The following is a 24,811-nucleotide window of genomic DNA, read 5'->3' as shown; positions in this document are numbered from 1 at the left end:
TATGAAACAAAATCTTTCGGGGTGGGGTTATGGGTAGATTTTGATGATCACATGGGGGCTGGGAAACCAACCCCCATGGGGGCTGTCCACTGTGGTGGTAAATGCAACACTAACACACAAACGTTTACTTTTTAAAGCTACCTTCCGTCTCTAAAACAAAAGCTATGTTTTGCTGACAGTGAGTAGCTAAAAGCTAATAAGCTTTAAACCTGAGACATAGAAAAAATTGACTTTTAACAGATATTTACATAGCTTGCAGTTCTGGTTAAAGTAATTTGACACACAGTGAAAATGACAAAATGTGGACAGGCCAGCTTTCTTTCTTAGGAATTCTATAGAGATAAATCTCTGAAGGACCAGGCAGCACATATGGTCGGGTATTAACTCAGTGCCAAACGAGCACAAGTGGTCATGACTCGCATAGATCCTTGAGGCATACCCTGAAGACCTCTGAGAACACAGGTCAGCAACAGACCAACTCCCTTCTACCCTGAGACCTACTTCATAAACAGTTAGTTGGAAAAGGCCTAACTAAGCTCATAAGAAAATCTCTGGACTTCTCAAGAATCTGAATCTAGCCCTAGGGTAGACTTTTCTTTGGGGTATGAGGACATAGGTAGGAGATGACAAAGCTTCCAGGCGCTAATATTTTTGTAAGTGAGGCTCCTCATCAGTTCTGTTTCCTGGACAATGACGACAGACATTATTAGAATTCAGTATCATCTGCGGTTCCTAGGAGTGTATCCACCAGAACGCTCTCTGTTCTCCTTCTAATTCATATTTTTTCAAGCCAAGAAAGACCATACAGTTAGCCCTTGAACAACACAAGTTTGAACTGAGAAGATCCACTTACATGCAGACTTTCTGCATAAAGACAGGGCAATACTATAAATGTGTTTTCTTAATCACATTTCCTTTTGACTCGTTTACCATAAGAACACAGTAGATATTACATGTAACATACAAAATAGGTGTTAAAAGTTTACGTTATCAGTAAGGCTTCTGGGCCACATAGGCTATTAGTAGTTTGGTTTTGGGGGAAGTAACAGTTATAGTTGGATTTCGACTGCATGATGGTTGGCACTTCTGCCCCCCACCCTGTTCATGGGTCACCTACACCCACTTGTAGGGAGTCCTCCTGCTAATCTTTATCAACCGAGATTCACTACACTTCTCCCTTTTCCTATTCAGCCGCAGCCGAGCCAGGTGGGCATGACCTCGACTTCCTGAGACAACACAGTGAGAAGAGCACCTGAATTAGAGAGGCCCAGTTCCCATCCTGGCTCCATCACTTCCTGGTCTGGACTTGACAAGACAACTGCCCTAAGCCTCAGTTTTCTCCTTCACAGAGGGGTTGTGGGAAGAGGAGATGAGACACCAGCAGCTGTGTGCAGAACATCTAGCCCTGAGCCATCTCTGTTTGTCCCCAGGCCCACTCCTTGCCCGTTCTCTCATCTGGTCAGCACCTTGTAACTCTCCTCTGTGATTCGCTGGGGGCAAGTTTTAAATATCCCAAATGGACAGTGAGGTGTGATTAATGCCCAGGAGCAGTTTACACAGTCGAGGTTTTCCTCTTATCCCTGGCACAGGTTTTCTGAAAGAGGAGTTGTTGAAACCACTGACTACCAACCTCCTTTCCTTCACACGTGACCCTGATTTGGCCACTGTCTCAGGTATCTAAATGCCAGGGAAGACTTCTCTCCAGAAATGTAACAGAATCAGTTCGCTTCACGATGAACTTACCAATACCCATGATGGAGGGGTCACATCCAGACACAAAATAGCCCACAATTCTTGCCAGTGGTGTGAAGTTATGTTTTTTAACAGCATCTTCACTAGCTATGATAACGGCTCCAGCACCATCAGATACCCCCTTGGAAACAAAAACAGAGGGTTAGCTAGAGGGCAAAGGGCCCAGTGCATCGAGGTTTGAATAAGGGAGTAGTGTTAGGATTACGGAATCACATAGGAAGCAGTGACACAGTGTGGGGCACAGCTAGTGCTCACAGTGGTCTGGTGGATCAGAAACTATATTAGGCACAGAAAACAACCTTAGCAATGCAGGAAACAATGTTCCTGAAAAGCTGATGTCCGGATGTGGGGAGATGTAAGAAACCTAATGAGCTGTATACAGCAGAGAAACAAACAAACTGACAAACCCATGAAAACTGAAACAATAACCAAGTAGATTTCCTTCTAGGTTCCTCATAATATTCTGAAGAGACTAAGAAACTGGAAGCACATTATATGAGAGTTAAAAATATATATGTATTTTCATTTTTTTATTAGAGTTCAATTTGCCAACATTTAGCATAACACCCAGTGCTCATCCCGCCAAGTGCCCTCCTCAGTGCCCGTCACCCAGTCACCCCAACCCCCTGCCCACCTCCCTTTCCACTACCCCTTGTTCGTTTTCCAGAGTTAGGTGTCTCTCATGTTTTGTCACCCTTACTGATATTTTCACTCCTTTCCCTTTATTCCCTTTCACTATTTTTCATATTCCCCAAATGAATGAGACCATATAATGTTTGTCCTTCTCCGATTGACTTATTTCACTCAGCATAATACCCTCCAGTTCCATCCACCTCGAAGCAAATGGTGGGTATTTGTCGTTTCTAATGGCTGAGGAATATTCCATTGTATACATAGACCACATCTTCTTTATCCATTCATCTTTCGATGGACACGGAGGCTCCTTCCACAGTTTGGCTATTGTGGACACTGCTGCTAGAAACATCGGGGTGCAGGTGTCCCGGCGTTTCATTGCATCTGTATCTTTGGGGTAAAATATTGTCTGGGATTGTGAAAACCTCCATTCACAGAATAGGAACACTGCCAGGTTAAGCAAAATAGCTAACGACTAGCACCTGGAGTAACCCAAAGATACCACGCGACTGCTTTGCACTGAACACACCAGCAAGAGCCCAGGATGATCTGTGGCGCCACCTACCGATGCGTTCCCCGCAGTTACAGTTCCCTCTTTCTTGAACACGGGGGGAAGTTTATTTAACTGCTCCAGGGTTGTCTGGGGCCGGGCATGCTCATCTACCTGCATTGTCTGTTTCCCCTTTTTAGTCTTCACTTCAATTGGTGCCATCTCGTTATTAAAATAGCCAGCATCATTAGCTGAAACACGAGGAAGACCATCGTGAGAATGGGAAAAAGAGAAGATCTAAGAAACGAAATCAAACACGATCTTCAATCTAATTTCTGCCCCACCCTTTCCTCACCACCTACTTCTGTTTCACGTACAACTTCGTTGCCTGTTGGAGAGTTGCATGTACTGCCATGAATCTATAGTAATGCATTCTGCATCTTTTTAAAATTATAATTTTTATCCTTTTTACTACAGTTTTTTTTACAAGGTATCACTAGATTATAAGCAGTCCTGGTATGTAAGTTACAGCTACAGCAGCACTAAGTAAACTTAATGTCTCATTTAAACTTCTCAGGGTAAGATAAGAAGTCATTTAAAAGTTACCAAGTTGTACAATAGTGACACACACTTAAAAATGTGTCAAGCAGGTACAACTTATGTTCAGTGTCTTGACCACAGTAAGAAAAAAGGTCGTCTCTAGAAGTTACTGATCTGGGTCCAATGGATCCATGAGTGAAATTTAATGACAAGCAACCCGAAGAAATTCTCTGAGCGATTACTGACACAGTTCTAAGGGAAACAGCTTACCTCCTTGCACCTTGCAGACTAGAATGGACTATGGTAACCTATGGCTTCACAAACAGAATACGCCAGGAGTGAAACCACCTTACTTTTCATATTCCTTTGTAGCAGGCTACACACTTCCCTTATTTGGCTTTCACAACAACTATTAGGGGAAAGGGGAGGCAAATAATTTTTATCTCTTTGTACAGATGCTCAGTGAATAAATGACTTGACTCAGGTCAAAGAATTCGTATGTGGCAAAAATACAAACAGAACTGATGCCTCCTGACCTCTGGGTCAACACCCTCCCGCTTTAAACATGTAACTCAAACACAGAGAATGAGCTGGTTGACATTGGCTCCATTCCACTTATCCCTCTGAAATGGGCTTTATTCTCACTATTCCAGGTATCTGACAGCCCTAAATTAGGAGTTGCTGCTCATTTGAAATAGCTTAATTTAAAGAAATCTTCTTCAGGAGACTAACAAATTTCTTCGACTCACCATACTGTCATGGTGCCCACTCTGGACTGGTCTGACAGTAGTGTGGAGGCTTATATCAAGGGCATTGCAGCCCCGGCCTTGGGCAGTTCTGAGTCTTTGAGTCAGGGTGCAATGATTCTCGATTAGGGATGGGAGGAGTAAGGCACAGAAGAATACCCAGTGAGTCCTTTGCAGACACGTCCTCCCCTCCCTGTGAGTATGTATGCCTCACAGAGGAGAACACCCACTCAGTTCCAGCAGCCCCCGTGGGCCATTGTCTCTCACAGTATCAGAGCCCTCAGAGCAGAATGTTCTACTGATAACAAAACCAGTTCAGGACAAAATTCAAGGGGCCCGATAAGGTCAATTAACAATGCCACTTTTTGAGTAGTATTATTGTATTTCAAAAGAGAGATTTCTGGTTAATTTCGCAATCACTAATAGAATATCTGCTCATCTAAAAACAAAGGAATGACAAAAAATGTGATTTTCAAAAGGTATAATTTTAAACAAATGTTATTACAGGGTCATTATAATCTGAAAACAACAGAAATCTTTTCTATTTTTTTAAACCGAGGTATAACTGACATGAAACATGGTATCAGTTTCAGGTATACAACATAATGACTGGATATTTGTGTATACAGCATTGCAAAGAGCTCGCTGCTCTATGTCTAGTTAACATCTGTCCCCTTACATAGCTGCACACATTTTATCTTGTGATAAGAACTTTTAAGATCTACTCTATTAGTGACTTCAAATATGGGCTATAGTATTATTAACTATGATCACCATGCTGAACATTACATCCCTGGGACTTAATTTAAACCTTTATTTTAGGACTTACTTTATTTTAGGACTTTTGACTCCCTCCGCCCATTTTGCCCACCCCTCCTAGTTTTCTTCTATAGATATTAAGAATGTCCCATTTCACTGACCAGCTTTCCACCTCTGCTGTGACTGCAGGGCATACTTGTCACAGTCTTCTCTGTTTATATTATGTTTTGCAGCAAGATTCTCTGCAGTAACTCCCATGGGCAGTTGGATATGCTGATCTGTTAATCCTGCCCACAAAGTATCTTCCAGCTATGAAAAGACATGAATAATAAAGTGATTGGTTAAAGTGTATCTTTTGAAAGTAATATGCTGTAATATCTTTATGTTTAAATACTTCATAGTTCCAATAAATGAAAGTAAAATTAGATTTTTCTGGTAACATTTACTATTACTACTATTCATCTTTGGTTCTGGGACATTTTACAAAACACCCAATGCCATAATAAAATGGACACATTCTCCTCTTTCTCTAAATGGGGAGGCACTCAAGAGAGGCAACAGTGCTAACTGTGCAGGGAGAGAACACAGCAAGTCATCCTACAATCAAAAACTAAACCCCAAAGGCTATGTTTTGTAAGAAATCCAACACCCGGTCCTCATGCCGTGTTTCCCTGCTCATTTAAAGTGAACCACAGCTCTGAGCTCTGCAGGAAGAGCGTGTCTGTGCTCCTTCAGTGACAGGAATTGCTCGTTCTGTTACTTACTGTGAGGTGGATGAGAACCTGGACAGGTTCCTTGCGGAACAGAAAAAGTTATTACTTACTATCCAATTGGTTAGTCTCTGAGGCGTGTGCCCCTTCTGTTTCTTCTAGACCAACTCATCACTGACCTATCTTTCCAAAGGTTTTCTCAAATACGCTTGGTGTCTAAAATACTATCTTGTATTTTCTAAGTCTTATTCCTTCCACTTTCAAAAAGGCCAAGGAGGAACTGGGTGAACAGTATAAACCAGTCATTACCGTCAGAAAATGCTAACAACAGAAGATGTCATTAGCCCTCTGACATTGGAGGGACAACACACTGGCATTCTTTATCGGTTACTGTCATTCCCTCGCTGTAGCTCTCAAAGATATGAAGACCAGTTTTTGTCTGACTGGTTTAGGACAATATCATCTATATTTAAAGAGAATATTTAAAAAAAATTAAACAGGGAGCCTGGGAGGCTCTGGTAGAGTGTCTGCCTTTGGCTCAGGGCGTGATCCCGGGGTCCTGGGATCGAGTCCCACGTCGGGCTCCCTGCATGGAGCCTGCTTCTCCCTCTGCCTGTGTCTCTGCCTCTTTCTCTCTGTGTCTCTCATGAATTAATAAATAAAATCTTAAAACCCCAAAAACAAAGATAAGTTTTCTGTGAAGAAGAAGCTATCTATTCAATGGAGATTGCTCCAAAAATAAACTTCCATAAATCATGGTAAAGATTTAATTACTGGGTTTACCAATTATTCAGTAGAGAAACTAATTACTTCAATTTCTGCCTATCCTTCTGATCTCTCTTCCCCTCCTCCATCTCCCTTCTTCCATCTCTCCATGACCAGAAGTGTGTTGAGATAACGTCTATGTGTTTTGTTTTTCTTTTTAAAGGTGGGCTAAAATGCCAAAATAAAAACCAAACTGGGGTTTTGAAATAGTTTACATATTTCAAGTCATTTGTAACTTGTCAATCCCCTATTAGCAAAACTGGTTTCAAAATCTGTTTTCTCTCTCCCAAAATGGCATTATTAAAATTACTAGCATAATAGCATGGCACATAATCTTCAAACATTTTAATGGTTCCAACCTTGAGATCTGATCCAAACTTGATTCCAAAGCGCGCATTTCTGACACTGTAGGGAGACTGGCTCATGCTTTCGGTTCCTCCACACAAGACAACTTCAGCATCTTTAACACAAATTTCCTATTTGAAAACAAATGAGCAACAATAACAAAAAACCTTTTATTGTGACAGAAGTTGTGTATGAAGCAGTAAACTCACAGCAAATTTAATGAGTTACATATCCTAGTTTACAGTCTCAAAAGGAAATACTTGTCAGGTAAAGCAAATGTTCAGTATCCACTCCCAAGATTCAAGAGGAGAAAAAACTAACAGATTTCAATCATTTATGCACTAGTGACAAATCCTACCTACATTTTGGCAAGGAATGAGAATTCTTAACTCAATATAAGTCTTGAAAATCAGCGGAGATATTAATGCCCCGCGTAATATACAGATTGTGAGCTGATGATAAAGAACAAATCGTTTAAAAGGACAGAAACAGATTTTATCCCATTAATGGATGAAACCGAAGCAGACCATGGACTTACAAGAACTGGGTTAACTGAGGGAGCTCATAAAAAGAAAGCCATTTCATCCTTCTTAACATTTTCTACTATTTATATTTCTTGGATAAGAAGCAAGTAACAAGCCTTCTGAGCCCAGTGTTTGCAGTGACTGCTAGGAAAACCAGGGTCACTGTTTCAGATATATCATTATAAAAATAAATTCACATGAAAATAATTTATTCATTATAACACATCTGTGTCTTTCATTCTGTAAAAAAGTGAAGACCTGGACAAATAAAATTGGATTTCACTGTATCCCTTACCCCTGTGCTCAAGGGAACACATGTATTTGCCTAAGTAACTGTTAAAAAAGGAATACATTTCTTATCATCCCCTAAATCCTCCAACTCTCACAGACCTGGGTTCAAGTTCTGCCTCTATGACTTAGTAACCTTACTGATCAGCTTCCTTGCCTGTTCAATGGGAAAAGTGGTAGTTCTGGCCTCATCAGATGGTTGTGAAGATGAAGTGAGATGCTGAATGTAAATCTAGCATAAGTCAAGCACACAGGAAGCACTTGCTAAAAATGACAGTCATGATTAGCTTTTTTAAAAAATTGTGATAAAATACACAAAACTTAAAATTTACCATTGTAACCAATTTTAAGTGTACAGTTCATTAGGTACATTCACATTGTTGTGTGACCAACCTCTACGCATCTTCCAGATATCTTTCTGGCTTTGCCAGCTGAAACTCAGTACCCATTAAACACGAACTCTTCATGTTCTCCTCCTCCCTTCCCACTGTCCTACTGTGTCTCTATGAATTGACTGCCCATATAAGCGAAATCATACAGTATTGGTCCTTTCGTGACTCACGTATTCCATTTAGCGTGCTTCAAAGATCTGTTAAAGCTTTTAAGAAACGATTTTCTTCCTGTGAATACTTTTCCAAGAAAAATCAAATATTGACCTTTCCCAGTAATGCGCTATAAAATAAAAACCTACAGTATTATACTGAAGTGGGGCATTTCCTCCAATAACTTTTAACATATTCTCAGAGAAGTAATAAAATGTTGTCCATACCTGATATCCACTCACGATGGACTGGAAACCAGAGCCACAGAGTCTATTAACAACGAAAGCTGGGACCTCTTTTGGGACTCCCACACGCAAACCGACATGCCTGGCCAAATATGGAGCATCCGAAGAACTCTGGAATGGACGGAAAAGAGAAAGAATTTCCTCTACACATCTTAGCATTAAGGAGGAGGACAGAGTACACGGAAATATTGGCAATCTATCAAACATCATAAACTATTTGACTCTAAGGTAGGACACAATGCACACAGGTAGGGCATATTTTGTGTGATACGTGTTTATTGTTTAAATAAAAACTATGGGGGATTCCTGGGTGACTCAGTGGTTTAGCACCTGCCTTTTGTCCAGGCATGATCCTGGAGTCCCACATCGGGCTCCCTGTGTGGAGCCTGCTTCTCCCTCTGCCTGTGTCTCTGCCTCTCTCTCTGTGTCTCTCATGAATAAATAAATAAATCTTTAAAAAAAAAATTCTAAGGTATTTCTTGTAGTGGAGTATTTGGTTTGCAGGAGTAAGTCACGCTTTTCCACTAAAGGGGGAGCAGAGCTGGTAATCCACAAGATAAGCCAAAGTGGTTAGAAGACTTTCTGGAGGGGCGCCTGGGTGGCTCATCAGGTTAAAGTGGCTGTCATTGGCTTGGGTCATGATCCCAGAGTCCTGGGGTCGAGCCCGCATTGGGCTCCCTGCTGGATGGGCAACCTGCTTCTTCCTCTCCAACACTTGTGCTCTCCCGTTCTCTCTCCCATCCTTTCTCTCAAATAAATAAAATTTAAAAAAAAAGGAATTTCTTGATTGGAGATTTTAGCTTTGAGTTTTGTTATTCTAGTTCCTAAAATAACTTGGAGACCTTTCTCCTTGGTCCATCTGATGTGGGAAACAAACGCATAAGAAAAAACTATTAAATTCCCTTACAACTTACAGCCCATTGATTTGTCCTTGAAACAGGCAGAGGGACCTTCCCCTAGGAACTGTTTTCCAAGGGCACAAGGCAGTCTTAGCCGAACCTCTAGAATCTTGTAAATCTACTTTAACACATAAAAATTCCTTTGGAAACTTTTATCTCTACCTCCCAAGACACATGCTGGCAGTCACCCCCCAAGCATATGACCCACCCGTATACATGTGAAGGGCCTCACGACTCACGTTTTACTGAACAGAAATCAAGGACCTCCCCCAACAAGAGCCAGCCCCCTTGGGTCCTGAAGACCTTGCTTCCAAATTCCTTAGAGACTCCTGCTCTCCCTAAGCCCCTCCAGACTTGAAGTATGTACTGGGCCCCTCCTAGTGACCCCAGGGCAGCTTCCTGCCCACAGGTCCTGTCTCCCTGCATTATTTAATAAAACCACCATTTTGCACCAAAGACATCTCAAGAATTCTTTCTCAGCTGCCAGCTTCAAGCCCTAACATCTTTCCTACACCACATCTGCTGCTTTGATTCCTTGGATCCCACCCGTTCTTTCACTTTAAGAAAAAACAAGTGAATGTTGCAGAGGACTCTATTCTGCAGTTGCCCTTTTGTAAGAAGCATTTTTCCCAAACAAAACAATGAAAAAAGAACAGTCCATGGGTGGGACTAGATGACTCCCAAGCAGCACGAAGAGGGTGGCGCTGGGTGGCTCAGTGAGTTAAACATCCTTTTGATTTCAGCTCAGGTCCTAATCTTGGGGTGGGTGAGACTGGCTGGCACCCAGTGGGGAGTGTGCTGGGATTATCTCTCCCCCTCGGGGACTGCCCCCACCCTGCTCACACTCATTGGCGCTCTCTCTCAAAATTAACACAATCTTTAAAAAAAAAAAAAAAGATCGTTGGTCAGTGGATATTCTGTTGCCAGGGTTCTGTGTTTCGGAGTCACTTTTCTCATGTCCAGACTGTTGAACAGGTGTTGTAATAAAATCATGCAGTAGCCTGAGGTGACAGAGAATATGAAGCCGAGAGTCAGGAGATTGGGGTTGGAGTCTCATCTAGACTCAGTCATTCACTAGTAGTGTGAAGCCTGGTTCATCTAACTCTTAAGTTCCTCCTGTGGGAAGTTATCTGCAAAAGGATTCACAAGTGCCTCATTTGTGAATAAAAAGAGTAGAGTAGTTTTGAATGAGTTGTTGAATCCCAGACCAACTGTTTAAATATAGTTTCTGGACCTCCAGGTGGCGCATATACCTGCAGCTCAGGTCGTGACCAACAGAGCACATACTTGTTTGTAAGTCTTGAACGTGGTCCGACCTGGTGCATATAAACCAGATGTCTTCCACTTTCGCCACTTCCAGAAAGAAAGTGATAATTTTTTTTTCTTTTTCTTTTTTTTTGGTTACATATTCTCTAAGTGCTCCCATGGAATGACTTAAGTCCCTTTTAACCCCAAGATCTGTGGAAGAGCTGAATACAGCAGGAGGAACACTGAACTAGAAAGCAGTCAGGGGATCTGCATTCTAGCCCAGGACTGTTACTGCCTACCTGGTTTAACTCTGAAACTTCTCTGGAGGCCTCCACATGTGTTAAGAGAGGCCTGGGGTTCTAGAAAATCTCTAGGGTTTCTTCTGGCTCTCTAACATTCCATAAATCTTACCCAGAACTTCCCTTTAAAAAAAAGTTCCTAATTATTCTTGTTTTATTTTTCAATTGAGGTATAACTGACATATATTAATTTCAAGCATATGACGTCATGATTCAATGTTTGTATACACTGCAAATTATCACCATAAGAAGTCTCGTTAACATCTGTCACCATATATAGTTACCCTACATTTTGTTCTCATGAGGAGGACTGGTGTGGGGCTGGGAGTGAATGGTCAAGAAAGAATTCTTGAGATGTTTTCAGTGAGAAAACATGCTTTTAATTAAAGTACCTCAACAGGGCCCTGAGGTAGAAAGAGCTGCACTGGAGCTGAGGTATGACTGATACATACATCTTAGTTAGTGGGGGTTAGGGACCGTGTCTCTAAGGCATTTGGAAGCAGAGCTTCCAAAACCTTGTGGGATTAGCCGCTGTTCAAGGTCTTCACTACTGTCTAAGCGAACGTTAGTCGTGAACCCCTTCAGATGTATCAGTGGGCCCCATGTTTGTGAGATGACTGCGAACATGCCTCTTGGGTGGAGGTGTCTGGTTATCAGAGCAAAGAAACACCACAAGGGCCAAGCTACCAGGTAGAGTATTAAAGGAAGTGGTTGCAGGGGCTGGAGGACTGTTTCAATCTGCGTGGAGGCGAACAGCAGCAAAACCCGGCCTTTGTTCCTTTTTCTTCCCTCAAGGACTTTTCATATCATTTAGGAACTTTCAGATATGCAATGGAGTATCATTAACTATAATCATCATGCTTTCATTACATCCCCAAGACTTCTTTATTTGTAATGGAAGTTTATACCTTTGACTTCTATCATTCATTTAATTATTCCTTATAATAAAGCTATTTTCATATATTAGAACTGCTTAGGACAGAATACATTAGTACCTTAAACACTTCTCAGAACATAAATATGTAAGTTCAAAATACAGTCGATTTTCATTATTCATAGATTCCATATTTGCAAATTCAACTACTTGTTAAAATTTATTTGTAGCCCCAACATCAATACCTGCAGCACTTCTGTAGTTATTTCCAGACATTGGGGTGGAGGGAAATTGAGAAACTTTAGCTGCCTGATATAATGCACACTTTTCTAGCTGAGGATGAGCAAGGGGACATAGCCTTCCTGTTTTAGCTCTCGTGCTATAAACAAATGTCCTGGGATCCCTGGGTGGCGCAGCGGTTTAGCGCCTGCCTTTGGTCCAGGGCGCGATCCTGGAGACCCGGGATCGAATCCCACATCGGGCTCCCGGTGCATGGAGCCTGCTTCTCCCTCTGCCTGTGTCTCTGCCTCTCTCTCTCTCTGTGACTATCATAAATAAATAAAAAATTAAAAAAAAATTAAAAAAAAAAAAAACCCAAATGTCCTTTCTGGGCGCCTGGGTGGCTGTCAGCTGAGTGTCTGACTTTGGCTCAGGTCATGATCTCAGGATCCTGGGATGGAGCCTACATTGGCTCCCTGCTCAGCAGGGGGTCTGCTTCTCTCTCCTGCTACTGTTCTCTCTCTCTCTCTCTCAAATAAATAAAATCCTAAAAAAAAAAGTCCTTTCTGCAGTCTAGTTAGTCTTTTTTGTGTGTGCTTTTTGTTGGTAAGCTTGATGTTCAAAATAGCCCCAGGCATAGTGCTGACATGCTGCCTGGTGCATCTAAGTGGAGGAAGGCATGATGTGCCCCATGGAGAAGATGTCTGTTAGAGAAACTTTCATCAGGTGCTAGTCACAGCGCTGTTGGCCAAGAGTTTAATGTTGATAAATTGATAACATATATTAAGATGAGATCATATCATAGAATAAAAAACAAAAATCATATGATCATCTCAACTGAAACAGAAAAAGCATGACAATAGCCAATGCCCTTTCATATGAAAACACTTAATAAACTAAAAATAAAAGGGAACTTCCCCAACCTGATAAAAAAGTCCACATCTAACATCATATTTAATGGTGAAACATGGCTGCTTTCCCCATAATATCAGGAAGAAAACAAGGATATCCACTTCTAGTCACTTCTCTTCAATCCTGCAGGTTCTAGATGGGGCAGTGAAGCAAGAATTAAGAAGTAAAAGAAATCCAGATTGGAGAGAAAGAAGTAAAACTATCTCTACTCCCAGATGACACAATGTCACATATAAAAACCCTAAGGAACTAACTAAAAAATTATCAGAATAAATGGGTTCAGCAATCATGGTACAAGATCAATATACAAAAATCAATTATAGGGGATCCCTGGGTGGCTCAGTGGTTTGGTGCCTGCCTTCAGCCCAGGGCGTGATCCTGGAGTCTGGGGATTGAGTCCCATGTTGGGCTCCTTGCATGGAGCCTACTTCTCCCTCTGCCTGTGTCTCTGTGTCTCTCATTAATAAATGAATAAAATTTATTTAAAAAATCAATTATATATTCCTATACACTTGAACAATCTGAAATTAAATGAGAAAACAGTTCCATTCAAAAAAGCATCAAAAATAGTAAAGTACTTCGGTATCCACTGAACAAAAGAAGTATAAAACGTATATTCTAAAAACTATAAAATATTGAAAAAGTTAGAGGATTTATACAAATGAAAAAACATCCCATGAATGCTAACATTGTTGAGATGGTGACACTCGTCCAAGTGACCTACAGATTCAACAGAATCCCTAACAGAATCCCAGCTGAGTTCTTTATAGAAAGTGACAGATTCGAAAATCCCTATCAAATTGTGAGAGACCCAGAAGAGCCAAAGCTCTGGAAGAAGAATAAAGGATGAGGACTCATATTTCCTAATTCTAAAACTTACTACAAAGAAGTGGTAATCAAGACAGTATGGAATGGATATAAAAAGGACAGGCATGCAGATCAAAGGAACAGAATTGAAAGTCCAAAAATAAAATCATGCATCTGTGGTCAACGGATTTTTTTATTTTGTAAACAAGATGTTTTTATTACATAACTTTTTGTGTCGTAAGGGACATTTCATATGCATTTTCTAAGTGAAGGAGGCCAATGTAGGCACGTTATTTTTTTCAATCTAAACCTAAAATTACTTTTATTTTAAAAAATGTATATTTGAATATAGTTGACACCAAGGTTATATTACTTTCAGGTGCACAACAGAGTGATTTCTACGTGATGTTGTGCTCACAAGTGGCAAGCACCTGTCACAATACGATGCTATTATAATACCACTGACTATACTCCTTGTGCTGTTCCTTTTATTCCCATGACTTATTCATTCCATAACCAGAAGTTTGTAACTCCTACCTCCCTTCACCCAATTTTGCCCATTCCCCTGTCGTAACCATCAGTTCGTTGTCTGTATTTGCAGGTCTGATTCTGCTTTTTTGTGTATTCTGCTTCGTTTGTATTTTTAGACTCCATATGAGTGAAATCATATATTTGTCTTGCTCAGTCTGATTTATTTCACTTCGCATATTACCCTCTAGGCCCATCCATGTTGCCTCAAATGGTACAATCTCATCCTTTTTATGTCTGCATAATATTCTATTATATACGTACACTCTCACAGAGACACCCCCCATCTTCCTTAGCCACTCATCTGTCGATGGACACTTAGGCTGCTTCCATTTCTTGGCTGTTGTAAATAATGCTGCAATAAGCTCGGCCCCAGGACTAACCAATGACACTGCAGCTGACTCTCTCCAAATGGGCAGTGAAAGGGCGGGCGGGGGGGGGGTCTGGGGGGAAGAGAAGACACCAGTGTAGAAGTAGAGTCATAATTTATAAGTCAATCGGAGGACAAACATTATATGGTTTCATTTGGGGAATATAAAAAATAGTGAAAGGGAATAAAAGGGAAAGGAGAAAAAATGAGTGGAAATATCAGAAAGGGAGACAGAACATGAAAGACTCCTAACTCTGGGAAACGAACTAGGGGTGATGGAAGGGGAGGAGGATGGGGGGTGGGGGTGACTGGGTGACGGGCACTGAGGTGGGCACTTGACGGGATGAGCACTTGGTGTTATTCTGTATGTTGGCAAATTGAACACCAATAAAAAATAAATTTATAAAAAAATAAACACAGAATAACATCCCCCCCAAAAAAATAATGCTGCAATAAACATAAAGGTGAGTGTATCTTTTCGAATTAGTGTTTTCATTTTCTTTGGCTGTATTACCCACTAGTGGAATTCTTGGATCATATGATAGTTCTATTTAAAAGGTTTAACCTCCATGGTGTTTTTCACAGTGGCTGCACCAGCTTACAGTCCCACCAACAGTGCAGGAGGGTTCCTTTTTCTCCACATCCTTGTCAACACTTATTTCTTGTATTTTTTATTTTAGCCGTACTGACAGGTATGAAGTGATATCTCACTGTGGTTTTCATTTATATTTCCCTGATGACTAGTGATGTGGAGCATCTTTTCATGCATCTGTGGGCCATCTGGATGTCTTCCTTGGAAAAATGTCTACTCAGGTCCTCTGCCCATTTTTCAATTGGATTGTTTGTTTTTTTGATGTTAAGTTGTATATTTTTCTGTAATTTTGGATATTAACCCCTTATCAGATGTATCATTTGCATATATATATCTTCTCCCATTCAGGAGGTTGCCTTTTTGTTTTATTGATGGTTTCCTTCACTGTGAAAAAGCTATTTTTTTTTTTAAAGATTTTAGTTATTCCTGAGAGACACAGAGAGAGAAGCAGAGACACAGGCAGAGGGAGAGGCAGGCTCCCTGCGGGGAGCCCGATGTGGAACTCGATCCCAGGACCCCAGGATCATGCCTTGAGCCGAAGGCAGATGTTCAACTGCTGAGCCACCCAGGCGTCCCTGTGAAAAAGCTTTTTATTTTGATGTAGTCCTAATAGTTTATTTTTGCTTTTGTTTCCCTTGCCTTCAAAGATGTATCTAGAAAAATGTTGCTATGGCCAATGTCAGAGATTCAGTGCCTATGTTCTCTTCTAGGATCTTTATGGTTTTAGGTCTCACATTTAGGTCTTTCATCCATTCTCAGTTTATTTTGTATATGGTGTGAGAAAATGGTTGTTTCATTTTTTTACATGTAGCTGTCTAGTTTTCCCAGCACCATTTACTGAAGAGATTATCTTTTCCCCACTGTATATCTTTGCCTCCTTTGTCACAGATTAATTCATATGGCTGATTTTTTTAAAATTTTTATTCATTTATGATAGTCACAGAGAGAGAGGGAGAGGCAGAGACACAGGCAGAGGGAGAAGCAGGCTCCATGCACTGGGAGCCCGATGTGGGATTCGATCGTGGGTCTCCAGGATCGCGCCCTGGGCCAAAGGCAGGCGCCAAACCGCTGCGCCACCCAGGGATCCCCATATGGCTGATTTTTAATAAAAGTGCAAAGACCACTCAATGGAGCAAAGAATGGTCTTTTCAACAAATGGTGCATTTTCAACAAATGCAAAAGAATTAAGTTGAACCTGTATCCCAAAACAAACAACAAATTAATAAAAATTAGTCAACCCAAATATAAGAGCTAATACTATAAAACTCTCAGGGGAAACAACAGGGATAAATATTCATGTACCATGCATTTGGAAATGATTCTTAGATATGACACCAACCAAAACACAAGCAACAAAAAATAAGTTGGGCTTCATCAAAATTAAAAACTTTCGTATTTCAAAGGATACCACCAAGACGTGAAAAGACAACTTAGAATGGAATAAAAGACAACTCACATACCTGATAAAGGACTCGTATCCTGAATATGTAAAGAACTCTTACAACTCAATAATAAACAACACAATTACAAATGGGAAAAGGATTTGAATAGACATTTCTCCAAGGAGGATACAGAAATAGCCAAAAAGCAAATGAAATGATGTTCATCATCATTAGTCATCAGGGAAAGGCAAACCAAAACCAAAATAAGATATTATTTCACATCCACTAGGATGGTGATAATCAAAAACATGGTTAACAAGTGTTGAAAAGGATGTGGAGAAAATGGAACCTTCACACATTGTAGGTAGGACTGTCAAATGTTCTAGGTGCTTTGGAGAAGTCTGAAAGTTCCTGAAACAATTAAGCATGGAGATACCATATAACCCAGAAATCCTACTCCTAAGTATAAACCTCTGTCTACATAAAAACTTGTATATGATGCTCAAAGCAACACTAAGCATGATAGCCAAAATGTGGAAATAACTCAGCTGTTTATCAACTGCATAAGGGAAAAGCAAAATGTGGTATTCCATCTGATGGGATATGATTCTGGCATAGAAATGAATGAAGTCTGAGGAAAACGTTACACCACCACTTGGGCCGTGCTCTCTGGCTGCCTCTGCCACCCCCTCCCCTGCCCTGGTGCACATTAAAGATCCAAAACCATGACTGAGTCCAAGTATTTCACAACCAATGAAAAAGGAGCAATCTTTGAACTGAAGGCTGAACTCAACAAGGAAAAGAAAGAAGAGGAAGGAAGGAGGCTGTGAAGAAAGAGTTGCTGCCACAACTGTGGACAAGGACGTCAGCTCTCTCCACGTGTACTGAATTGTATGCAAGCCGACAATCTGGAATTAAAGAAGCTCATGCATCTTTATGTGATGAACTTCACCCCGAGTCAGCCAGACATGGCCGTCACGGCTGTCAACAACTTTGTGAAGGACTGCGGAGACCCAATCCTCTAATTCAGGCCTTGGCTGTCAGGACTGTGGGGTGCATCCAGGGGGACAAGATTACAGAATATCCCTGTGTGCCCCTCTGCATGTGCTTAAAGGATGAAGATCTCTATGTTCAGGAAACAGCAGCAGTATGTGTGACAAAATTCCGTATTGGGGCACCCAGGTGGCTCAGTGGTTGAGCGTCTGCCTTCAGCTCAAGGCGCGACCCCGGGGTCCTAGGATCGAGTTCCGCATTGGACTCCCTGCATGGAGCCTGCTTCTCCCTCTGCCTGTGTCTCTGCCTCTCTCTCTGTGTCTCTCATGAATAAATAAATCAATAATCTTTAAAAAAAGGAATATATTAAACAAACAAAACTCTGTATCAATGCCCAAATGGTGGGAGAGCAGGGACCAGTGGATTCTCTACAGGATCTTATGGCAGATTCAAATCCAATGGTGGCAAATTGCTGTGGCAGCATTATCTGAAGGATCCCATCTATGTTAAATTAGAGGAACTGAACATCATGATCTGTCTGGCATCCCAAGACAACACTACTCAGGTTCTGGCAGAATTAAAGGGATATGCCAGAGGTGGATGTTGACTTTGTTTGCAAATCAACAAAGTGTGCGGGTCACTGGACAGTGTGCCATCAAAGGGGAGCAATCTGCAGAGCGCGGGGTCAGCACACTGCTTGATCTCATCCAGACCAAAGTCAATGACATGGTCCAAAAGGCAACTATTGTCATCAGGCACATCTTTTGCCAACACTCCAAGTATGAAAGTATCATTGCCACTCTGAGTGAGGACTTAGACTACCTAGATGAACCAGATGCTCAAGCAGCTAGGATTTGGACTGTGGGAGAATATGCTGGAGAACAGACAATGCAGAAGTGTTATTGGAAAGCCTCCCGCAGGGTCTGCATGATGAAAGCACCCAGGTGCAGCTCACTCCACTTTCTGCCACTGGAAGGCTGTTTCCCAGCAAACCACCAGAAACACAGAAGATGGCACAGCAAGTCTTGAGTTTGGCAACACAGGATTATACTAATCCTGACCTTTGAGACCAGGGCTGTATTTATTGGCGTCTTCTCTCAAACAGACCCTGTCATGGGCAAACAAGTAGTCTTGTTTGAGAAGCCACTGATGTCTGAGGAAACAGATTTTATTATGCCAGCACTGCTGGATGAGCTAATTTGCCACACTGGATCTTGTGCCTTGGTGTACCATAGCCTCCCAATGCTCCTGTGGAAGGAAGTCATGGAATCCATCGCAAACACTTGTCAATACATCACGGGAGCACTGATGCAGATGACAGCCCTATTGGTACCACCAGTGCCACCAACCTGGAACAGCCTCAGGTTATCCCCCTTCAAGGTGACCTTCTAGACCTTTTAGCGTTGACCCTGGTCCCCCAATGTGCTTCAGGTGTCCTCCATACAGCTAGGAGGATGGATCTCTTGGGAGGAGGACTAGATGGTCTGGTGGGGCAGTCATCCCATCATCAGGGCCTCCTTCACCTACTCCTGCTGTGGTCAGCAATGGTCTGAATGACCTGTCAGCATTCTCCACAGAACAGGCAGGGGATCTACTGGATGTGTGGATCTTAAGGCTGTCTGGCTGCCTGCAGGAAGGAGCAGGCTTGGAGATTTCTGGAACATGTATTCACCACCAAGGGCACACCTGTATGGAAATGAACTTCACCAACAAAGCTCAACAGACATGACAGACTTTGTACTCTAGTCAAACAACAGTGGCTCCGGTGTCATCACCGGAGCATTCCTCTGGCCAACCATACCCCACTGATGCCAAATCAGTGCCCTGATGTCTCCCTGCCTCTGAATACCTTAGGACCATTCAGATGGTCCCCTGAATAACCTGCGGGTGGCTGTGAAAAACAATACTCAACTGCCTCACTCCAGTAAGTGTGTTTTTTGTCGAAGACTCCAGAATGGAGCACCAGGTCTTCCTTGCTACGTGGAAAGATATTCCCAACGAAAATGAACTTTGGTTTCAGATTAAGGAATGTCAATTTAAAGGCTGACACCGTTTCCAGCAAACCGCAAAACAACGTCTATCCTCTTGCCAAGAGGAATATGGAAGGGGAGGACATGCTCTACCAATCCCTGAAGCTCAGCAACGGCATTTGGATGTTGGCTGGGCTACACATCCAGCCAGGAAACCCAAATTATATGCTGTTGCTCCAGTATAGAGCTCCTGAAGTCTCTCTGTACATCTGTCGGGTCTAGGACAGCACTTTGAAAAGCTAACAGATGGGTCCGGTGGCCTCCAGCCACCCTGTGAAGGGTGCAAGCCATGAACTCTTAACCAGAAGAAATCGTATTGCTGCACAGACTCTGAGCTGGAACACCCTGAGGCCACACAGCAGGGTAGTGACTAGTTAGTCTAACCTGTGCTACCATCACAGCAAAACCTGCTGGATAGTTTTAGCTTCCTGTGAACATGTGTAACCACTGCTTCAATCACCTCCCGCCTCCCACGTCCCACTGCTGCTACCTGTCCTTACTTGCAAGCTTCTCCAGTGTGTGCCAATGGCTGGCATCTGAGTGCAGTCTGGTATTTTGTAACTGAGAGTTCATTTCAAAAGCAGAAAAAAATGTCAAAGCAAGAAGTGTCACTGAAAGAAAAAAAGACGAAGTCGTCTAGACTCCACCGCAAACAAAATGCGTTCTTAGTAGAAGCCAAATCTCTGAGTCAGGGCCCGGGACCAGGGTGGGAACAGTTGCACATCCCTTCCGGGCCTTCCGGCTGCCCTCGGAGCTGAGCCCCGCGAGGGGCAGCAGCAGCCTCCAGTCTTCGCCGCGGTCCCTCCAAGGAGCCACCGCCCTCCGAGCCAGCACAATGGCGACGGGGCGCTAGGGCTTGCGGAGGCACCGCACGCCACGCGGGGCCCGTCATAGCAAGGCTGGGAGGAGGAAGAGGCCATGCTCCGAAGGCACGTACAGCTTTCGTTATCCGCAAATGCTGAGCTTTGTGCAGCGTGGCGGAGCAAGCCGGACGGTGAAGGCACAACCCCCAGCAGGGACTGGCCGCGCCCCTGCGGGGCCTGCCAGTGTTTTCTGCCCTCCTCAGTGGTGTAGACAAAACCAGCAAGGTGGAGGTACGTCAAGGAAATGAATCTGACCTTAGGAAGCGATGGGCTGAAACCCCAACGGGCCGGGTCTATGGCTTCCAGAGCCCGCGTGGCTTTGAATCCTACTCACCACTGCTTCTGGGGTCACAGGAGTGTTCAACTCATAAATGCCTTTAACTATTATTAACTAGCTTGCCATTAAGGCCCATTCAGGAAGTGATTTTTTGAGTAACTATGGAGCAACGGAATGAACACCACCCCCCCACACCCCCTACTAACCTGGATGACATTGCCTACGATGATGCTGTCGATGGCCTCGGGTGACACGCCACCCGCAGACAGGGCAGACCTGGCGGCCAGTTCCATCAGGTCAGTAGCCGTGAAGTCCTTCAGGAGCCCGCCGTAGGCTCCGAAGGGCGTCCGCTTGGCGGCAACGATGAACACACCTGTTGTCATCCGAGAGAGACATGTGAGGCCAAGCGGGTCCCTCGGCGTCCCCACGCCTCCGTCACCTCACCGCGGGACTCTAGCGCTAGGTCCTGCTCCCAACTAGGACATGGCCAACCCTCGTCACGTAACAGGACAGAAGGCAAATCTCGTCCATGGTGGCAGTGTCAAGGAAGGGTCACCGCAAGCGACACCCACATGCCAACGGGAGCCCACTAGGCCACAGAACATTCCTGCCCCCCCGGGATCAGCCGCACCACAAACATTTTTTTTTTTTGTAAATTTATTTTTTATTGGTGTTCCATTTGCCAACATATAGAATAACACCCAGTGCTCATCCCATCAAGTGCCCCCCTCGTGCCTGTCACCCAGTCACCCCCACCCCCCGCTCACCTCCCCTTCCCCCACCTCTAGTTCGTTTCCCAGAGTTAGCAGTCTCTCATGTTCTGTCTCCCTTTCTGATATTTCCCACTCATTTTTTTCTCCTTTCCCCTTTATTCCCTGTCATTATTTTTTATATTCCCCAAATGAATGAGACCATATAATGTTTGTCCTTCTCTGATTGACTTATTTCACTCAGCATAATACCCTCCAGTTCCATCCACGTCGAAGCAAATGGTGGGTATTTGTCATTTCTAATGGCTGAGGAATATTCCATTGTATACATAGACCACATCTTCTTTATCCATTCATCAATGCCCAGAATTCAGTGGCATTTCTATACACTAACAATGAAACTGAAGAAAGAGAAATTAAGGAGTCAATCCCATTTACAATTGCACCCAAAAGCATAAGATACCTAGGAATATACCTAACCAAAGAGGCAAAGGATCTATACCCTAAAAACCACAGAACACTTCTGAAAGAAATGGAGGAAGACACAAAGAGATGGAAAAATATTCCATGCTCATGGATTGGAAGAATTAATATTGTGAAAATGTCAATGTTACCCAGGGCAATTTACATGTTTAATACAATCCCTATCAAAATACCATGGACTTTCTTCAGAGAGTTGGAACAAATTATTTTAAGATTTGTGTGGAATCAGAAAAGACCCCAAGGAGCCAGGGGAATATTAAAAAAGAAAACCATATCTGGGGGCATCACAATGCCAGATTTCAGGTTGTACTACAAAGCTGTGGTCATCAAGACAGTGTGGTACTGGCACAAAAACAGACACATAGATCAATGGAACAGAATAGAGAATCCAGAAGTGGACCCTCAGCTTTATGGTCAACTAATATTCGACAAAGGAGGAAAGACTATCCACTGGAAAAAGGACAGTCTCTTCAATAAATGGTGCTGGGAAAATTGGACATCCACATGCAGAAGAATGAAACTAGACCACTCTCTTGCACCACACACAAAGAGAAACTCAAAATGGATGAAAGATCTAAATGTGAGACAAGAATCCATCAAAATCCTAGAGGAGAACACAGGCAACACCCTTTTTGAACTCGGCCACAGTAACTTCTTGCAAGATGCATCCATAAAGGCAAGGGAAACAAAAGTAAAAATGAACTATTGGGCTTCATCGAGAAGAACCTTTTGCACAGCAAAAGAAACAGTCAACAAAACTCAAAGACAACCTACAGAATGGGAGAAGATATTTGCAAATGTCATATCAGATAAAGGGCTAGTATCCAAGATCTATAAAGAACTCATTAAACTCAACAGCAAAGAAACAAACAATCCAATCATGAAATGGGCAAGACATGAAGAGAAATCTCACAGAGGAAGACACAGACATGGCCAACACGCACATGAGAAAATCCTCCGCATCACTTGCCATCAGGGAAATACAAATCCAAACCACAATGAGATACCACCTCACACCAGTGAGAATGGGGAAAATTAACAAGGCAGGAAACCACAAATGTTGGAGAGGATGCGGAGAAAGGGGAACCCTCCTGCACTGTTGGTGGGAATGTGAACTGGTGCAGCCACTCTGGAAAACTGTGTGGAGGTTCCTCAGTGTCCATCGAAAGGCAAACATTCATTTGAAACTGAAATGCTTCTTCTTCCATGTGCTGGAGCAAGTTGCCTATTCACAGAATCAAAGAATCTCTAAATTAGAACTTCTCTTGAAGTTTGAGGCCAAGCACTCTCCTCACAGAAAATTCCTGATGAGAGAAAACACACTCGTCTGCTGGGAAATGTTCAGTAAGGAGGCGGGGTCCTCTGTGCGGGGAGTGGGCCGCGACCCGACAGCCTGCAGGGTGACTTTCCTCCTCCCAGCTGCTCCAGCTCCCCCAGCCTTCCACCCACCGATCTTACTTCTACCCAAAATGCATCCCAAGTCAGAAAAATAGTTGGGGGGAGGGGGAGAAAAGAAAGAAAAATAGTTTCTAGCATTGATGACACTTTGAATGTGAATTCTATATGCCTTTACTTTTGGAGCCGTGGCATGACTAAACTACAAATTTCAAATGATATGAACCACTATATTTTACCCTTGGAATAAAGTGGGCAAAAGAGATCCCCCCCTTTTTTAAAGATTTTATTCATTATTTGAGAAGGTGAGAGAGGGAGAGAGCACCAGCAGGGGCAGAGGGAGAAGCAGACTCCCCGCTGAGCAGGGAGCCCAGTGCCGGGTGAGCCCAGGACCCCGGGATCACGAACTGAGCCGAAGGCAGATGCCCAACAGACTGAGCCCTGCAGGCGCCCCGAGAGATCACCTTTCACACGGGTAGCCCCTCCAGATCCGGAGTCAGCCAACCTGTAAAATCCCCTGGATCTGAAGCCAATAAAAGGCATTCTTCCAACCCTTCTTTATTTGATGGTAATTCTGGTTGCTTTCTTCTAAAGACATTCTAGTTTGCCAATCTTATTAAAATGTGTTGCTTAGAATACACTAATATTTCCTGCACTCACTCTAACCACCAAGACTACAGGAGAATTATCCAAACATATGTTAATGTAAACGAAGACTGTTAGTTTATGGTATCACTGTTAAGTCCAGGGGATGCCCTTGTGCAAGTAAATAAAAATCACTCCTTCCAAAGCACTCTACGGCCACCTCCCCCCAAAAAGGGTCATAAAGTCTGACGGTGTGACGCTCACTAGAGCTGTGTGATGCAAAACTTGCACCCAATATAGCCATTTTAATCACACTGACATTTATTAGGCGCCAACAAAGCACTAGACATTTTATCACTTTTCATAGACTATGTAATCTTCCCAACAATCCTGCAAGGATTGGCTCACCCCAAAACAATCTGAGCTCACATTTCCAACTCTTGCCAAGAAAGTATGAGACTTTCAACAATGAGTTTGTGCCAAGATATTAGCCTGTAATTGAGGCCATATAAACATTATACCACTCTTGATATTTAAGGACAATTCTCCAGATTATGTTAGTGGAGATTATCTCTTTCGTGGAACAAATTCAACCTATCCTTAAAAACAAAAACAGCTTGTTTCTCTTTTCATTCCTACTTTGAGAAACTCATGGTTTAAAAGAATGTTAGGAAGGGCATCCGGGTGGCTCAATCAGGTTAGCCATCAGTCGATAGGCATCCGACTCTTGATTGGCTCACGTCATGATCTCAGGGTCATGAGATGCAGCCTTGCACTGGGCTCCCAGCAGTCTGCTTGAGATTCTCTCTCCCCCTTCCTCTGTTCTTCCCCCTGCTCATGCTCTAAATATTTTTAAAAAATAAAAGAATGTTAGCAGTAACCTATACAACTATAATTTAGAACAGATATATTTTTAGATATAATATTCAGATATTTACCAGACCATAAATATTAGTTCAGTGCATTAGAGATGTTTTGTTCTGATAGATGGGGCCACTCTATCTTC

The 24,811-nt window shown here is 42.8% G+C and overlaps 1 protein-coding gene and 1 pseudogene across 1 annotated transcript in view; one reads left to right on the top strand and one right to left on the bottom strand.

Moving 5' to 3' along the window:
• The window catches only part of ACAA2 (acetyl-CoA acyltransferase 2), a 35,891-nt gene that overhangs the window by 7,119 nt on the left and 3,961 nt on the right, over positions 1–24,811 (bottom strand). The window contains exons 2-7 of the mRNA XM_055323644.1: positions 20,839–21,005; positions 8,322–8,450; positions 6,755–6,871; positions 5,082–5,229; positions 2,951–3,126; positions 1,744–1,873 (exon numbers count right to left, since the gene is read on the bottom strand). Of these exons, the coding sequence (XP_055179619.1) occupies positions 1,744–1,873; positions 2,951–3,126; positions 5,082–5,229; positions 6,755–6,871; positions 8,322–8,450; positions 20,839–21,005 (867 nt within the window). The remainder of the gene's footprint in view (positions 1–1,743; positions 1,874–2,950; positions 3,127–5,081; positions 5,230–6,754; positions 6,872–8,321; positions 8,451–20,838; positions 21,006–24,811) is intronic.
• LOC129508697 (AP-2 complex subunit beta-like) lies at positions 14,818–20,801 on the top strand (annotated as a pseudogene).

This window comes from Nyctereutes procyonoides, unplaced genomic scaffold, assembly GCF_905146905.1.
Source record: "Nyctereutes procyonoides isolate TBG_1078 unplaced genomic scaffold, NYPRO_anot_genome, whole genome shotgun sequence".
In the NCBI taxonomy this organism is placed as follows: domain Eukaryota; kingdom Metazoa; phylum Chordata; class Mammalia; order Carnivora; family Canidae; genus Nyctereutes; species Nyctereutes procyonoides.
The sequence above is the reverse complement of the archived record's forward strand: the minus strand, read 5'-3'. Positions and strand labels throughout refer to the sequence as shown.